This window comes from Heloderma suspectum, chromosome 13, assembly GCF_057233095.1.
Source record: "Heloderma suspectum isolate Gila_16-S chromosome 13, 16-S_ref, whole genome shotgun sequence".
NCBI lineage: Eukaryota > Metazoa > Chordata > Lepidosauria > Squamata > Helodermatidae > Heloderma > Heloderma suspectum.
In genome coordinates this window covers 28,332,376-28,349,496 of record NC_139470.1, presented here as the reverse complement: position 1 = coordinate 28,349,496, position 17,121 = coordinate 28,332,376, and the positions used below count along the sequence as shown (strand labels likewise).

Below are 17,121 nucleotides of genomic sequence, written 5' to 3'. Positions count from 1 at the left end.
TATATATATATATGTATGTATGTGTGTGTGTCAGATTCTCAAACTGCACCCTAAACTCAAGCAAGACCCTGTGTGGACCAGAGGAAAGGGAGCAAGCAGGTCCTGAACCTACCTGAAAGCCCTGGGTTTCAAATCTCAGTTTCTCTGTCTTTCAGCTTTGCATTTCTACCTGCAAAAATCGGGTCCCTTAAGAATGTATCCCACCAAGCAGATTGCTCATCCTGCATTCTCTTAAGTGCCAGACAAGTGATGAACTGCAAAGATTATAAATTCAACACAACCAAGTGGCAAAGCCTGACCATATCATACCACTTTGGGCCTTGTTCCCCAAGTGGGGAATGTTTCAGACTACACCTCCCAGCATTCCTGACCATGGGCCATGATGGCAGGGGCTGATGGGAGGTGAAGTCCAAAACATCTGCAGGGCAGCAGGCTGGGGAAAGCTGACTTTGGGAATGCTGGGGGGGGGGGAGGTGCATTTTTTAATTATTCTTCTACAAGGGAGAAATCCCAGTGCAGCCTTTCCCAACTTAGTGCCTTCCTTGCACAGCAGTGTTGTCCTTGCACAGCAGGGTGAAAGGCTCACAGTCTAGCCTTCCTCCTGACATGCTGCTCTTCTACATGCAGAGAGCCTTCCAAGACACAAATGCCATCCCTTCTGGCAGCCTGAACTGGTGCAATCCAGGACCAGTTTGACCACTTGATTCTTTTCATAGAAAAATGGAATAGTAGGGTTGGAAGGGGCCTACAAGGCCACCGAGTCCAACCCCCTGCTCACTGCAGGAATCCAAGTCAGAGCATCCCTGGCAGGTGGCTGTCCAGCCTCATCTTGAAGGCCTCCAGTGTGGGAGAACCCACCACCTCCCCAGGTAATTGGTTCCATTGTCGTATTGCTCTAGCAGTCAGGAAGTTTCTCCTGATGTTCAGCCGGAATCTGGCTTCCTGTCACTTGAGCCCAGGATTCCGTGTCCTGCACTCTGGGATGATCGAGAAGAGATCCTGGCTTTCCTCTCTGTGACAACCTTTCAAGGACTTGAAGAGCACTATCCTATCTCCCCTCAGTCTTCTCTTCTCAAGGCTAAACATGCCCAGTTCTTTCAGTCTCTCCTTGTAGGGCTTTGTTTCCAGTCCTCTGATCATCTTTGTTGCCCTCCTCTGAACCCTCTCCAGCTTGTCTGCATCCTTCTTAAAATGTGGTGCCCAGAACTGGACACAGTACTCCAGATGAAGCCTAACCAGTGCTGAGTAGATGGGAACTAGTACTTCCCGGGTCCAATAACCCTAAAAGAGAGGGCTGGTCCCTGTGGGTTGGAGAAGAGTGTGTGGCAGAAAGCAGACACGGGAGAAATGGTCAATCCAAACTTTATTGTCTTGCTGGTGCCAATACATTCTCGTGCTTGGTGTAAGAACAGTTACAAATCCGGCGTGTGGCCGAGCAGTGCAGCTGAGGGCTGTCAGCGGCACAGGAGGAGGAGACCAACCCATCATCCTGTTGCCCGCCTGGCCTGGGCCACCCCCCACCCCCTTTGGGAACCGTAAGGAATGGAGCATCCCTGAGGAAGACAGATATGCTTGGGTCCACAGGAAGGGAAGCTCTGGCACTTTGTGGTTTCTACAAAGAGGACACACAGGGACAAAACCCACCTGTGCCCCCACAGCCAAGCACGCAGAATGGGACAAGATCACTGCTGGGCTGGCACGAGGACGGCAGAGCAAAGCACGCGCGCATGGGGCTGCTATGGGCCTGTCTATGAGCAGCCCTTCCTCAATGAAGGGAAACAACGTAGAGCCAGCTGCCAGTTTAGGCCTGGAAACGGGACACAGCGTACCGTGCGTTTGCTGGAACAGCTAGCCGGAAGAGTGTCCCTGAGCCCCTGTAGAAGACACCTTTCACCACTCCTGGGCAGCGAAGAACATTTGTTTATTAAAAAAATTCTCCCCTCTCCTACTTCCCCATGCTCCATGAGGACCAGGGAAAACCCGTGAGGACTGCACCACGATAGAAGTCAGCGCCTCCCTAAACGCACTACCTCCGAAGCCAGCACTCAGAATTCAGAGGGGCTCGCAAAAGCGCTCTCCTCACAGTGAAACTGGAAGTAAAGGTCTCCTCTCCATCGCCCAAATTCCTCCCTCTCACGATGAGAGGGCAACGCAGCCATGATGTTTGCAACGTGCCGAGTGCGTGAGGAAAGCACTCCGATAAATGCAAGCCTGGCCACACGCCGTCCCACCTCGATGCCCATTTTGTGCCCAGGGGGCTGGGGGTGCCATCCTAACGGGGAACGCACTGGGGGCTCTGCATGACACTTCCAAGCTAGCTTCTTCTTGGCAGGGGACTTAAGGGGAGCGTGAGAGCCTCTCTCACACGTTGGCTGGAGTGGAGTGCCTCTGCCGTGGCGCACGTGCTTTGCACGCAGGACACCCCAGGCTCAATGCCTGCCAACTCCAAGTAGGGCTGAGGAAAAAAGGCCCCTGTCTGAGACCCCAGAGAGCAGCTGCCAATCAGCGTAGGCAACATGATGCCCGGAGACACCCAGACGCTTCCTTGGTGCCCACCAAGACACACCCCGCCTCCCTATTTTTATTTCAATTTTTTTAATATATATTTCCTTACTGGCAGCTGGGATTGCTTCAAAGTAAAGCAGGAAACTCTAGGGACTGCCACCTGAATTTCCCATGAAGGCCTCTGGGCCAGCTCCCTGCCTTTTGTGACCAGCCAGGCCCACCCATTTCAGGACAGTTTCTCACATTTCCAAATGTGCCCACAGGCCCGAAAGGTCGCTTGCCCTTGGTGCAGACACATTCTGAGCAAAGCAGACCAAGGGTCCAACCTGACCTAAGGAAACTTCCTAATTTCGTACCATCCCACGGTCTAGCACAGCCGACCCCAACCCTCCAGATGTGTGAAGCAACAACTCCCAGCATCCCCAGCATCTGCAGAGTGCACACTTCCCTTGCCACAGACATCACAGCTCAAGTGGTGGGGGGGAGAAGAGAGAGAGAGAAGGCACAAGACTCCCAACCCAAGTTGAGGAGTGGTACCTTCTTTCTACGAATTGGGATCGGCACACACACAGAAGAGTTTTTTTTAGGATTCCTTCTTTTAGGACTCCTTTTAGGATTCCTTCTGGCATTCCTTCTTTTAGGAGTCTAGCTTCTTTTAGGACTCTTCTTTTAGAGGAGCTTCTTTTAGGATCTGCACACACAGGGAGGAGCTTCTTTTAGGATTCCCTCTTTAGGATTCCCCTTCTTTTAGGTTTCCTTCTTAGGACTCCTTTTAGAACTCCTCTTTTGGGATTCTAGCTTTTAGGATTCTTCCTTTAGAGGAGCTTCTTTTAGGATCTTTCTACGAATTGGGATCTGCACACACACAGAGCAGCCTCTTTTTCTTTTTAACACTCTCCAGCGGTTAGCCATGAGACAGCCCTCCCCAACCTGGTGCCCTCCAGATGTGAGGGACTGCAACTCCCAGAATCCTGCAGCTGCCTTATGCAAGACCAACACTTCTGGAGTGCCCGGGCTGGGGAGGGCTAGTGTAAGAGGTGGTTAAAGGCACGATGCCACAGCCAGACTCTCAGTCCCACACGTCCAAGTCTCTCGCGATGCACCAGCTCTGTCACTCGGTACGGGGAGAGGGGAGCACCGTGAAGGGTACAAAAGCTATTTTTAAAAAAAGGAATAACTTACAGAAAATAACAGCAACAACAACAACAACATTATAAACAGCACGTGTGGAGGGAAGAGGCCGAGGCCTGGGCCGTCTCCGCAGAGGGGCACACGCTCTCGGCCAGCCCCCTCCGAGCGAGCCTGAATTGCCGAAGGCCCAGCCTGCTGCGGCGAGGGGGCCGTCGCCCTCGTCGCGAAGTGGGAATTCTCTGAAGGCGGCAAGGAGGTTGGGGAGGGGGTGCAGGGGCGCTTCGGGGCAAGGGAAGCGGGGGAAGCTGCCCCCTTCGCCCGTGGCTAGGCTAGGCTAGGCTGGACGTTCCAGAGGGGAAGGCGGCTCCTGGGAGAGGGCGCGGCCCCCGGGATGGGGGTGGGAGGGAGGCTAGAAGCGTTGCTGCCGCATCCGGAGCTCGTGGCGCCTCAGGTGGTTGTAGAGGGACTGCACGTAGGTGAAGACGCACTTGGCGTCCGGACGCTTGCCCATGATCATCATGTCTTCCACGTCCACCAGTGGCATGCAGTCCACGAGCACCCTGTAAAAGGCAGAACACAGTCAAGCGGGGGCCGGCCAGGGGAGAGCGGAGAAGGGCGCCCGGGCTAAGAGGCACCACGGACAAGCCGCAACCCGGCAGCCAGCTCTCCCCTCCCCTCTGCTGCCGTTCGTGTCCATGGGGCTTGCACAGCGGGGCTTGCTGGTGGATCGTGCCCAGTAGCGAAGCAGTCACTTGTGGCGTGCGGGCACCCATCATGACGGTCCCCAGAGACGCGCCCCCAAGGGGAGTCCAACAACGTAGGCAGCCGACGAAGATCCATGTCGACAAACCTGGCCCAGCAATGGCAACTCCACCAGGAGCAGGTCTTTTGTGAAGCAAGGGGGTCTGGATGGCCCCCGCAGGACCAGGCCACCCCAAAATATGTCGCCTTGCAACACAGAACAATATGAGGTTGCTGGGAAAATTTCTCTCCCCACTATGGTGAACTGTATTGCAACCGCGCCAGTGGAGGCTGGTGGCTCTGATGCCGGGGGGGGGGAGAATCCACTCCGGGTCAGTCAGAACCAGACAGAACCTGAGGAGTTCTGACTGAAACCTGGAGCAGATTCACCACCCTCCCGCCATGGGAGCTGCCAGCCTCCACCAGCTAAGATCAGAGGCAGCAGGGAAGCCCGAGAAGGGCAGCAAATGAAATCAGCATCCCTGCTAATACAAAAGTGCCCTTGCCATGTCCCTGCGAGCCCTGGCTACATTACACCATGGACTGCGCCCCAGTTCAGTGGGCTCCCAGGGGAGGGACTGGTAGACATCTCCCACCTCGGGGAACCAGAGGGTCTTGGGGAAAGCAAGGGACTGTGTTCGCCTCAGAACCAGAGGGTCTTGGGGATAGCGAGTCTTGACACTCTGGCCCCGTCCACTGGCCAAAGGAACGAGAGCAGCTGCCCTTCCAGCAAGAAAACTGGCAAAGGCAGATCAGCCCGAGGTGCATCTCGACACCTGCAGGGAGGTCACCACCTTCTCCTGGCCCTGCTCAAAATTATCTCCCTCCTCTTCCTTTGCCCTCCGCCCCGCTTCCCTGGTGCCAGTGTCATCTGTTTAGTTTGTCAACCTGGTGGCAGCACCCACGGCTCTCTCTTTTATTGTCTGAAAAGTGGGATAAAAATGCAGTTAATAAATCTCAGGGAGCAATCCTATGGCCACTAGACAACAGGATATGTTCTTTTCCGGGAACCGACCTTGAAGCCGGCGCTCCAAGGTCGGTTCCCGGAAAACCAACCTCCCCACTTATCCGCGCTGCCTCAGAGGCATGCAGAACAGCCCTGTCCTCCGTGCTCGCAAGAGGAGCGCAGAGCGACTGAAAAGGGGCGTTCCGGGGCGGGGAGAGCGGGGCTGCATGTACGACATATCCTATGTGTCATACACGCAGCCTCCTCTCCCGGTCGGTCCCCCACGGCTAGACAGCCGGAAATGGCTGTCTAGCGGAAAATAGCAGGGCAGGAGAGGCGTGGAGGGAACGATCCCCCCCCCCCCCGTGCCTTTCCTGCCTTGCTTAAGACAGGCGGCCGCGTATCTTGATAGGATTGCACCCTAAGGCGGAAATGTGGCTGGTCCATGTGATCCGATATGCTGCTGACCCTTGTTTCCTCCAGTACCAGTATGGATTCTGGGGTGGGCAGTGGTGTGGATGAATCCTGACCAGGTTCATGCCCCCGTGCAGCAACAAAACTCACCGGTGGGAGAGCCTCACATGAGAGACCCAGCCCAGCCGTGGACCAGCTGTGAGAATGAATGGGGCTGCGTGTGAGTGAAGTGCTCATTTTTGAAAAATGTTACTAGCTGCCATGTTCCCCCCACCCCACCCCAAGGATTGGGACTGCAATATGCAGGGCTTTAACACACGCTTGCCCTCCGCAAAGCTGCTGTTCACTCCAGGAGGGGTGCCAAGTCGATGTGCCTTATCAGGGCTAACAGCATTTTCGAGGGCAGGGGCAATCTTTGTCAAAACTGAGATGGGGTTAAACCACCCTCCCTGCCATCCGGATCTAGTTCAGCCCCTGCTGTGACAGGCATTTAATTAAAAAATATGTAACATGCACTGTGATTGCTTACATGCAGTTTACTTGCTTTTGTGCAACGTCACACCTAATCTGGTCTTTTGTTATGGATTGAGAATTATTCTGAAGGCAAGCTTTCCCCAACCTGGTGTCCTCGAGATGTGTGGTACTACAACTCCCATCATCCCATCATGGCTGTCCAGGGGGTGCTGGGAGTTGTAGTCCAACACACTAGGTTGGGGAAGGCGGCTGTAGACGTAATTAAATTACTGGCAATATATACCTGCCCAGACCCACAAGATCATCTTCAGGGGTTCTTCTCCTGGAGCCCCTGTCAATGGAAATGAGGAGGGTGGTTGCCAAGAAGAGGGCTTTTTCTGCTGTGGCACTCCAGCCGTGGAATGAGCTCCCTAGAGAGGTTCGCCTGGTGCCTATGTTGTACTCTTTCAGGCACCAGCTGAAAACCTGTCCATTTTCCCAGCATTTTAGCATTATAGTCTTTTAACTTTGCTGTTTTGAACCTGTTACTGTATTTTAAATCTCTGCATTGCTGCTAGATTTTATTCTGGTTGTATTTTTATACTGTAGTTTTAAGCTTTTATATTTTATACTGTTTTTATTCCGTACTTCGTGTTTTTAATTTTCGTGAACCACCCAGAGAGCTTCAGCTATTGGGCAGAATAGAGATGGAATAAAAAAATAACAATAAAATATACTTAAATAGTAATACCACTATTTTGCCACCAGAGACCACTGTGGGACTTGCTGAGCCAGCTCTATGGATTTTCCACCACAGCCACCCATATACCCCATACATTCACACACAGACCAGAAGCCGTTACCAGGGTCAGTAAGGGCAACTCCAGAATGGCCCACACTGACACACACACACCCTGCCTCCGCCCAGGGCTTGTGTACAAATTCCAGAAACTATCAAATTATGGTACTCAAGATAATTTGTCTCTGCAAGGATAGCATTTGCACAGTATTTGAAAAAGGACGCCGAGACAGATCTGACAAGCAAAGGACGGGCGGCAGAGTTAACGGCAAGCAAACATTTGCGAAATGGATCGTGAAATGGGCGAGTCCCCCCGCTCCGCCCCGTCCTTAGGGAGCAAGATGTGGACCAAGAAAAGGATGAAGTGTCTGCTTGTGAAACTGGCTGTGTGTACGGCGGTTTATGTTTAATGATGCTACTTTGCAATATGAGAAGTTTTTTTAAAAAAACAAGAGGTAACTGAAATATAATTTTAAAAGGAAGCATGTTGGAGAAGCGACATGTCTGCCTCTAATTCTGGGACTGCTACACTTTATTACAAACACCTCTTAGGGGGCAATACTATGCATGTCTGGACAGAAAGGAAGTCCTACAACTCCCAGCATTCCCCAGCCAGCCTAGAAGCTGGCATGCCCATGGTCCCAAATCACACAACACTGATCACAACTCCTGCCATGGGGTGTGGAAGAACTCCTCCCACCCGGGGTAGATGCATTTGAAACAAGGTGACTGAAATCAGCAAGGAAAAGAGGCTAACTGAAATCAACTTTCCCTCTGATACTGCAGCATATTCCCTACACGGTGCTGCAAATCTGACCACTAAACCATGTTAATTTCCAACTAGAGTAGTATTTACACTGTAGTTTCATTCTTCCAACCAGGCCGAAAAAGCTCTTTTGTCACACTATATACATTTTGCACGCTTTCCTTAAAAAAAAACAAAAAACTATTATGTCTTTCAAAATAGGTCTTTAAAGTATTCCCATGTAGGGCTTTTCCAATGACTAGCAGCCATGACAGTTTGTGAGGTTATGTATGAGGATATGAGAATTTGCACACTGGACAATTTTGTCTTGCTGTTTTCTTCTTTCTAGTTTTGATCCTTTCCGCTTCCCTTTGTCTTGGACACACACACACACTCCCCCCCAGGCCTCCCCCCGCAAGCCTTAAGTGGCCGAGAAAAATGAAAAGCCCATGACTTATAAGACCAAGCAAGGTCTAACAGGCCCTGGGCAGACCTGGGCGTTCCGGACAGAGGGCTCCAGGCATTAACAATCAAAAGGGCTTGTGCAGCTATTCTGCCTTTTCTTCCTTAACAGATTTTTTTCCAATAAGAAAAATAAGAAGGAAGAAATGGTGGGGAAACAGCAGGATATGGGGAGGGGGGCAGGTTACAAAGGAATGATGACATGCTCTCGACCTCCTGTAAAATTCCATGAATGAGGCAGGGCGATTACAAGTAAAAGCCTTGCTGGGAAGCAGCCTAGAACAGTTTAGATTCATCGGGTGAAAATGAAATGCCTGTGTTTGGTAGGTCGAATGTAAATGTTCATCTCTAAGAAATAATCAAATAGGTTCATCATTTACAAAGAAAAGCCTTTTTTAACTCCATGTGTCTGCTTAGAAGAACTGATTCAGTTTAGAGATTAGCTGTGGGGCTAATATGCTCATATTCAGATTATTTAATAGGAGCTTTGTTCTTCGTTAAGAGAAGCTAAGTAAGTATACATTTTTTAACATTAACAATTCATTTAAGAAGTCCTTGATTTTTCCCCAGCCTCCCCCTTCCCTTCCCCACTGCAGCCAATGGCAGCCATGCAGGAGTGGGCGCGGGCTGCCCCTTTGCCCTGTCCAGGGGCGCAGAAGCCTGCCGTTCAAAAGGGTCGGGTCCCATCAACCACCCTTAGCCATAGCAGGTAAACAAACCCCACGAGCAAGGCATGGAATTCTCCCTGGCAGGATGAGGCCGCTCACCGCAATAGCTTCTGTGGCCCTCAATGGCTATAGAGGCACCACAGAATCACAGAACAGTAGGGTTGGAAGGGGCCTACAAGGCCATCGAGTCCAGCCCCCATGGGTTGAACACCTCCACGTTCAAAGGTCAGTCTGCCAGAGGATGCCAGTTGCTGGGGGCTGCTGGGTTAATGGCCTCCTGCTCTGCTTGGGGGCTTCCTGGGGGCATCTGGCTGGCCAGGGCGGGAAGAAAGATGATGGACGAGAGGGACCGGTCCAGCAGCACGCATCCTGGAAAACCTAACTGAGGCACTTGTGACCTTCCCAAATCAGCCTTCCCCAACTGCTGCCCTCCAGATGGGTTGGACTGCAATGCCCATCACTCCCAGCCAGCAGTGGCAATGGCTGGGGATGATGGGAGTCATAGTCCAAAACCATCCAGAGGGCCACAGATTCCCCACCTGGGTAGCATACATTCGAGCAGCAAAGCTCTACAAATACACCCTTCAACTCGTCAGGATCCTGCCTCCCTCCCGCACCCTTGGCTCCAGCTTTGCACTGTTTCTCAACCCTCCCAGTCCTTAGCCTCGGGTCACATCTATGTGGGGAGGGGAGGGGAGGGGGCAGAGAGGTAATTGATGGGCTCCCCTTTGCAAGCAGTCTTGGAGATGGAGAAACCTGGGTGAGCCGCAAGAGCGAGCCAGGCTGCCCTTATAAAGCCACTGTTTAGCCTGCTCAGCATGCTCCGTACCCAGCGTCCCAGGAGAAGGAGGCTCCAGGGAAGCAGAGACATTAACAAGTGCAGCCTGAGTCACTTTTTCCAGGACCTCAGCTCCTCCAAGACTTATATGGGCATGGCAAACAAACAAGGAGGAGGAGGAGACAAGACACCCTCCATCACCTGGACTGCTTCTTGCTCTGCATCTGGCCAGCTGAAGCAAAGGATTCTGGGAACACAGATCTTTGCTGGAAAGGGTCACCCCTCCCTCCACTACCTGATTTATTATTATTTTCATTGCCTCCAGTCCTTCCCAAAACTAGGGTTCTGATGAAAGCCTGCAGAGCTAGTAACACGGCATATGCATTTCAGGAATGAATAAAAGAGCGCCGTCGAACTCGGGACCATGCAATGCGGGATTCCACGGCACCTCCTGTGAGCACGTGGCCCTGTGTGCCAAGAGGCCTTCCAGCTCACGCCATTGTGCAAAGGCAGATCTGACCAGCACTAGAGCAACGCACAACATGGCCGCTCGTACAGAAGGGTCCGGTGTACCTTTGCTTGCCTGCCAGCGTGGGAATACTTCGCCTCGGGGTGAGCAGCCCCAATGCACACAGACAGACACATGCACCTGCCCCCTGCCGCCCCCCAAAATAAACCAAGGAAAGAAGAAGAGGATTCTCACCATAGCTCCGCGGATAAAGAGGTTAGGACTTTTTGGTTTTTACCAGCCCCTTCTGGACCAGGCAGCGATAGAACTCCTGAATGTACGTGTACACGCACTTCCAATCCGGCTCCCTCATCCGGACCATGTCCTCCACATCCAGCAACTGTGGGCACTCCGCGTGCGTCCTGGGGCGGGAGGGATTGTGGGGGGGGGGGGAAGCCAGTGATCACAGCCCAGACAGATTGGGGGGAGGGGGAGGGAGAGAGAAAGAAACAGAAAGAGATAGGAGGGAAAAACACAAGAGATACATAAATCCAATTCACGTTCCCTGTGTCAGACCCACATACATGCTCTGGCGTGCAACGCAAACAGGAGTGGAGGGGGGCCATCGCACACACCGGGACTCATTCCTCATATGCGTGAAATTGAGGGGGGGAGGGGGCGATAGAAGTGCTGCTGGGGTGGGCGGGCGGGAGGGGAGTGAGGGATATGAGCGGGTGCAAGAAAATCCAGATGTACCGGCAAGGACAGACAGACAGACGGAAAGGAAGGAAAGACGGACAGGGCGGGAGAGGTGTGGTGCTTTTGCTCTCACGCTCATTCCAAGGTGGAGCGTGCCCTCTATATGGCTGCATATAGAGAAGGGATGTGGGGCTGAGCCCCATCCCGCCCCACCCTTGGAATCGCGCCATGGCACAGCTGGGGTGCCTGAAGCGGGGCGGGGGACACGGAAGGGAGGCTAAAGCAGCCCAGGAGGGCACCTGGAGTCCGGGCCGTGGAAGGAGGGGTCGGTTGCTCTCATGGTCCACGCAGGGAGGAAAAGGCAGGCTAAGAGGGAGGCAGGAGTCAACGGCACCCCCCACCCCACAGGCCAGAGAAACAGCGGCAAAGCCCCCCTCCCCTCCTGGACAAAGCAGCCTGTGGGGCGGTGAATCCGCGCCAGGTTTTGGTCAGAACCAGTCAGAACCCCCAAGGAGCGCTCCAAGGTGCCTCACAGAATGGGGACAGCTTTGCACCTTGGAGCGCTCCTCGAGAGTTCTGGCCAAAACCTGGAGCGGATTCACCGCCCCGCGGACACTGGAGCCACCAGCCTCCACCGGCAGCAGCTGGCATATGGAAAGCCCTGTGGGCAGCGCAGGGGGGAAGCCTGCGCACGGGAGAGACCGCGCGCCCTCCCACCTGCTTGTGACGCCCTGGAGCAGCCGTGGGCAACTGGGGGTTTACACACAGCCTGCTGGGCAGGAGCCTCTTCCAAAGTAACATCTGGCACTCATGGGAAGCCTCTTTAAAAAGGGATTTCCCCCCCCCAAGCATCTCTTCGTGGGTAGTGGGGCAGGTGGGAAAGCTACTGCTACATGGCTTGTCCACATAGTCCAGCTGTTCCCCATCAGGACATCTGAAAGAGGGCAAATGCACAAGGAGAGCAGCCTGCCTCCAGGTCACAGGAACGTAGGGAGCTGCCTAATCCCCGTTCAGAACACTGGTCCATCGACCAGGTAGGGGGAAAGTGTGGCCCTCCAGATCTTGTTGGACTGCAACTCCCATCAGCCCTCGCCAGCCAAGGCAGATGGGAGTTGTAGTCCAACAACATCTGGAGGGCTACGCGTTCCTCCCTCTGGCTGACACTGAGCAGCAGCAGTCCTCCGGGGTTACAAAAGTATGAAGTCTTTCCCAGCTGGGACACACCGGAGATTGAACCTGGGACCTTTTGCATGCAAAGCAGGGGCTGTACCACTGAGCTACGGCTCAGTGGTACAGCCCCAGCTACCTCTTCCACCCTCAGCAAGGACTGTGCCCCAGGAGAAGCAGCGGGACAAAATGGAATTCTTTACAAGGTACGCCCCCACCCCACCCCCATGCCTCGACCTTCCAGCAGCAGTGCTGGCTGGATTCAAGCAAGTAACTTGAGAACTAGGGAGGATTTGCCCAAGAGCCACCAAGGACACGCCTAACTCCTGCAATCCACACGGGCTCCCAATGCTATCCTGCACCTGTTCCCCATGGGAGGCAGCCGTGAAAACGGGACAGAGGGCACAATTTCTCTGCATGGCGGGAGCGGCACTCAGAGCTCCCAGGGAGTGGGGGAGGCAGTCTTTGTAACCATCTTTCTTTGCTTCCAGTTCAGCAGGCACCTGTGCTAAAGCCAGAGAAGTTGGGACGCTCACCCTAGACACTCCGCTCACGGGACTGGACCCAGAAATGTGGCCGAGCCATTCTGACTTTCCTGGGTGTGGATATTGGCGGGATCAACCCAAAACTCACCTCCTGAGTGCCAGATCTTACACAATTCCAGAGACACTAATTTGGGGGTGGGAGGTTGCCCAGCACTGCTCAAGAGGGATCTCTCGCCCCCCTCTGATGAGGAGGGGAACAATCAGCCCAGAGTGGAGGGCAGGAAATGCCAGAGGAGAGAGACAAGAGAAAGCAAAGGAGGGGGAAAGGCTTTTCTTCCATGCCTTTCTGCTGGACCTGCTCCTGGCGCAGCACCCGGAAAAGGCAAGCTCAAGAAGCCACAGCAGTGCCCAGCCACGCCGCAGGGCAAACACAACCCCTAGTCCCCGTCACCCCATCCGCAAGCTGCAATGGCACGCTAGCCCTGCGATGCGGATCTCGTGCAGCACAGCACAGCACCGCAGCCGCTCCACTCCCTCCCTCCTCCTCCTCCTCCCTCGAACACTCAGCCCACAGCATCGAAGGGCGCCGCCGAGGGTAAATTCTGCAAAGCGACTGCCTGTTGTTCTTCAGGAAAGAGCATCTGCGTTCCGTGTAAACAGTGGCCCCCCCTACTCCCGCCTCGTCCTTGAGAGCAACCTCACAAGCAACAGGCAAGTATGTCGCACGAATCAGGCCACAACACTGGGAAAGATCTGTTTGTGGACACAGGCTTCCCCATAGCAAAATTCCAGCCCACTCTTGGGCCCGCCAAAGTGGATGGTTGCCTGGGAGTACAAATGCCCCCTCTTCGCCTGGTGCGCAGTCACCTGTCGCCAGGGCTGCGGGTCCGTTGTTCTGCAGGAGGGCAGGGAAGCTGCAGGAAAATCTGCGGATTTTGCTTCCTGAGAATCCCAGCTGTCTTTTCTTTTAAAAAACCAAAAACCAAACCAGTTTCTAGCCCTCATTATTCATTATTATTTTATGTATTTAATAGATTTATATACCGCTGGCCATATTTAAAAATAGCTCTTATGGTTGCAATGGTATGCTTGAACATGTGTGGGTGACACCTGCTGCAATCTCAGATGCCAGAGGGGTGGCTGAGCAAGGGGGGGCGTGGCCGGAGAGGGCTCAGTGCTTTGCATTGCTTGTTCCTTGTCCCTGTGACTTGCAAAACAACAAGAAAATATGCATCGTAGTAAACATTGAAGAATCCTACAAAACAGAATCAAGTTTTCCTAGGTCTCATTTTTTCCCCTAGAGCAGCAGGTTTCACACAGGTTTCCTAGAGCAGCAGCTTTCGCACACACAGCCCTGCCCTCCGTCTTGCAAACACAGCCTTGGGAGAAGAGCACAGGGTGAGGGGTGGCTCTACAGCTCACTTCTCTGCTACAGACCTTGCTGAGTGTGGGACTGAGCCAGAAACAGCCACAGTCCTACGGAGGGAGGGAGGGAGGGAGGGAGGGAGGGAGGGAGGGAGGGAGGGAGGGAGGGAGGGGTGCCTGGCTAACTCCTTGCCCACAGGGTGGCCACGCAGACAGCCGGCGGGAGCATCACGAACCCAACACAGCCCCAGACCACGCCGAGAAAACGGAACCGGCCCCCCAGCAGAGGGGTACATACTCTGCTGCTGAGAAGGCCATCTCGAAGTTGCGCCGTCGGTCCTGTGGCGAGAGCTGTGCATAATCAAAGGCCTCAGGGAAGAAGTTGTGCACTAGGGCGCAGAAGGCCATCCCGTCGCTCCAACTGGACGAGAAGTTCTGGATATCGACATGCTGTGGAGAACAGCAGGGTGGGGCAGAAAAATGGGAGTCACAGTGCTGGAGGTGGCCAGACCAAGAGGAGCAGGACGGGAGGGGGAAGCTGGCATGCGCTCGCAAAGCACACTCACCTCGTAGCCCCGGGTCTTGGCACGGCACCAGTCCAGGAGCATTTGCTTGATGCTGCTGGCGTTGGGGACGCCAAAGCTAGAGGAACGCTGGACAGCCACCCGGGATACTGCTGGGTTTGCTGGGCTGCAGAGGGAACATGGACCACCATAACTCAGAGCGCCGCCTCAGGCAGGCTGGCCGTCCCCAAAGTGACTTTATGTGGCCCCAGCAGCCCTCTAAAGTTCCTACTGCTAAAAAGCCTTGCCCACAGTGTCACATGGAAGGAAAAGGGGAAAACCTTTTCAAATGTTACTGTTTCATCTATAAAAACCGTTTTTATATCACTTTTCGGCACTAACTCGCCCCCACTCTACCCCATGGCAGTTTACAACACTAAAATTTTAAAACACTTAAAAACAGAGGGCATGAAACGCCAGAACAAAACCCAAAAGCAACAACGCTAAAATGAACAAAAGCCTGGCAGGATAACAACACCTAAAAGTCAACAGAGAAAGGGCCAATCTAATTCCCTTTGGGAGGTGGTTCTGCAATCAGGGTGCTGCCACTGAAAAGGCCCTGGTAAGGAGTAAAAAAAAGAGCTCTGCAACCCTGAAAGCGGCCAAAGGGCCACATACTCCATGCTGGGGTTCTGTGATCAGACTGATGTCATCTCAGTGGAACTATTAACAGGGCTGGTCCATCTGCTGCAATTCCATAGGAGACAGAAAACTCGCAGAATGTGGCACTTCCTGAGAATCTCAGCCTTCTTTCTTTCTTTTTAAAAAAAGGCAAGACTCTAGTACTCATGATTACAAACACAGGCCATGCCTACTAAAATCTCAGAAACCATTCAAAACAGGGGACAATATGCAAATGTGCTTAATTTGTGTGGCTTACGCAGCTCACCAAAATAAACTTTTTTTGCTGCTAGATTTGGATTATCTTAAAGCAAAATGTCAGTTTTTTTCACGCCAAGGATGCAAAGCTTAGAATCACAACATTGTACACAGTTGGAGGGAGATTGTGGGTCATCTCGATCATCCCGGAGTGCAGGATATGCTGGAATCCTGGGCTCAAGTGACAGGAAGCCAGATTCCGGCTGAACATCAGGAAAAACCTCCTGCCTGTAAGAGCAATACAACAATGGAACCAATTCCCTAGGGAGGCGGTGGGCTCTCCCCAGCTGGAGGCCTTCAAGACGAGGCTGGACAGCCATCTGTCAGGGATGCTCTGACTTGGATTCCTGCACTGAGCAGGGGGTTGGACTCGATGGCCTTGTAGGCCCCTTCCAACCCTACTATTCTGTGATTCTCTGATCTAATCTAACCCATCACTCAATGCAGGGAATCGAGGGCTACAGTATTTATTTCTTTATTTATTACATTTATATCCCACCTTTCTTCCACCACGGAACTCAAGCCAGCTACATGTGGTTCCCGGGTAGTCTCCCCCGCAAGCATTGACCAGACCCAGACCTGCTTCGCTTCAGCAAGGGGGCTGCCTCATGGGCCTTCAGACCAGGCCCAGACTATGAGAGCAGAGCTTAGTCTTTCCCAAGTATCCCCTTCGCCAAGGCAGGTGGCTCTACCCTGAGCTGTCATTAGGCGGGACCTTGCATCCTATCAGAGGTTACCATCCTTAGCAGTGCATCGCCATGCGAAATGAGAATGTTTTCTAAGGTGGCCATGAAAAAAAATGCATTCATGAACCCAACACTTTTCAGAATGAAGAGCTCCTTTTTTAGGGGCAATCTTAAAACACCCAACTTCTAGGAACAGGCTAAGCCAAGTCAAATATTTTATTGTATGACTAATAGCCATTGCAAACGACCTTACTTAAAACACCAGGTAATAACAGAACATAAAACATGAGTGAGTTAACCCCTGCGCGCTATCAACAGCGACAGCATTCAGAGTGACTGCAGAAATGTGTCGCAGCCTTGGCAAACACCGCTGCTTTATATGTAACATAAGGATCACAATCTGACATCAGCCGGCAAATCTTCACACAGATACTTTTACCCTGCAAAGATGTCAAAAGCTGTCCCAAGGATCGCTCCCTAGGAACAGGCTAAGCCAGCTTCTGAGGACGGCGGCTCTCTCTCTTACGCCATCAGATATTAGGCTCATTAATGCCAAAGAGTTCCCTGGCACCTTTGAGAGCAGGCCCTCTTTTCACATTCCGACCTGTTTGAGGGCTTCCCTTCTGGCTTTTGCTGTTAGCATGGGATAACGGCAATCGCCACGTAGATAATGTGTTCGTAAGAAGGGCCGCGGGCACAGTGTCAGCTCCTTGGGCAAGACACCTCCATGGGACCCCCCCTCACTGCACCTTCCGTCTCCCCGCCATTGTCGCCAGCTGCTCTTCCTCCTCCTCCTCCTCCTCCTCGCTGCCACTTGCTCGCTTGACCGGCGGCTTGACCTCCTCCTCCTCACCACCACCGTTGTCTGGGCCAGAGCAAGAGGCAGGGGAACAAGCAGGTTGCAAAGGGGAAGGGGAAGAGCGACTCCGGGGGGCTTTTGCCAGAGGGCCGCTGCTGGGGCGCGGGCCCTCGGCCGGTGCCTGATCATGCCGACTCTTGACACCGGCCCTGCTCCGGCACGTCCACAAAAATGGAATGACAGCAACCGTCCATCCTTGTCATCTGCTTCCAACAGAATGGGACAGGGAGGCTCCTTCAGCTCCACCCAGCGAGGGTTTGTATCCCTCAGAGTGAAGCGCCACACGGGAGGATCCCACCTTCTCCCTCCGAAAGCCAAACACCATCCC

At 53.3% G+C, this 17,121-nt stretch overlaps 1 protein-coding gene across 4 annotated transcripts in view; it reads right to left on the bottom strand.

Annotated features, from left to right (window-relative positions):
* Positions 1 to 1,345: 1,345 nt before the first annotated feature.
* SMTN (smoothelin) overlaps positions 1,346 to 17,121 on the bottom strand; it is an 86,158-nt gene continuing 70,382 nt past the window's right edge. For 3 of the 4 annotated variants that reach the window (XM_084819535.1, XM_084819536.1, XM_084819538.1), the window contains 4 exons: positions 14,373 to 14,496; positions 14,105 to 14,256; positions 10,346 to 10,512; positions 1,347 to 4,196 (listed from right to left, as the gene is read on the bottom strand). In XM_084819535.1, the coding sequence (XP_084675661.1) occupies positions 10,368 to 10,512; positions 14,105 to 14,256; positions 14,373 to 14,496 (421 nt within the window). In that variant the 3' untranslated portion in view covers positions 1,347 to 4,196; positions 10,346 to 10,367. Of the gene's footprint in view, positions 4,197 to 10,345; positions 10,513 to 14,104; positions 14,257 to 14,372; positions 14,497 to 17,121 lie in introns of all 4 variants that reach the window. The other variant, XM_084819534.1, reaches the window with a different exon arrangement.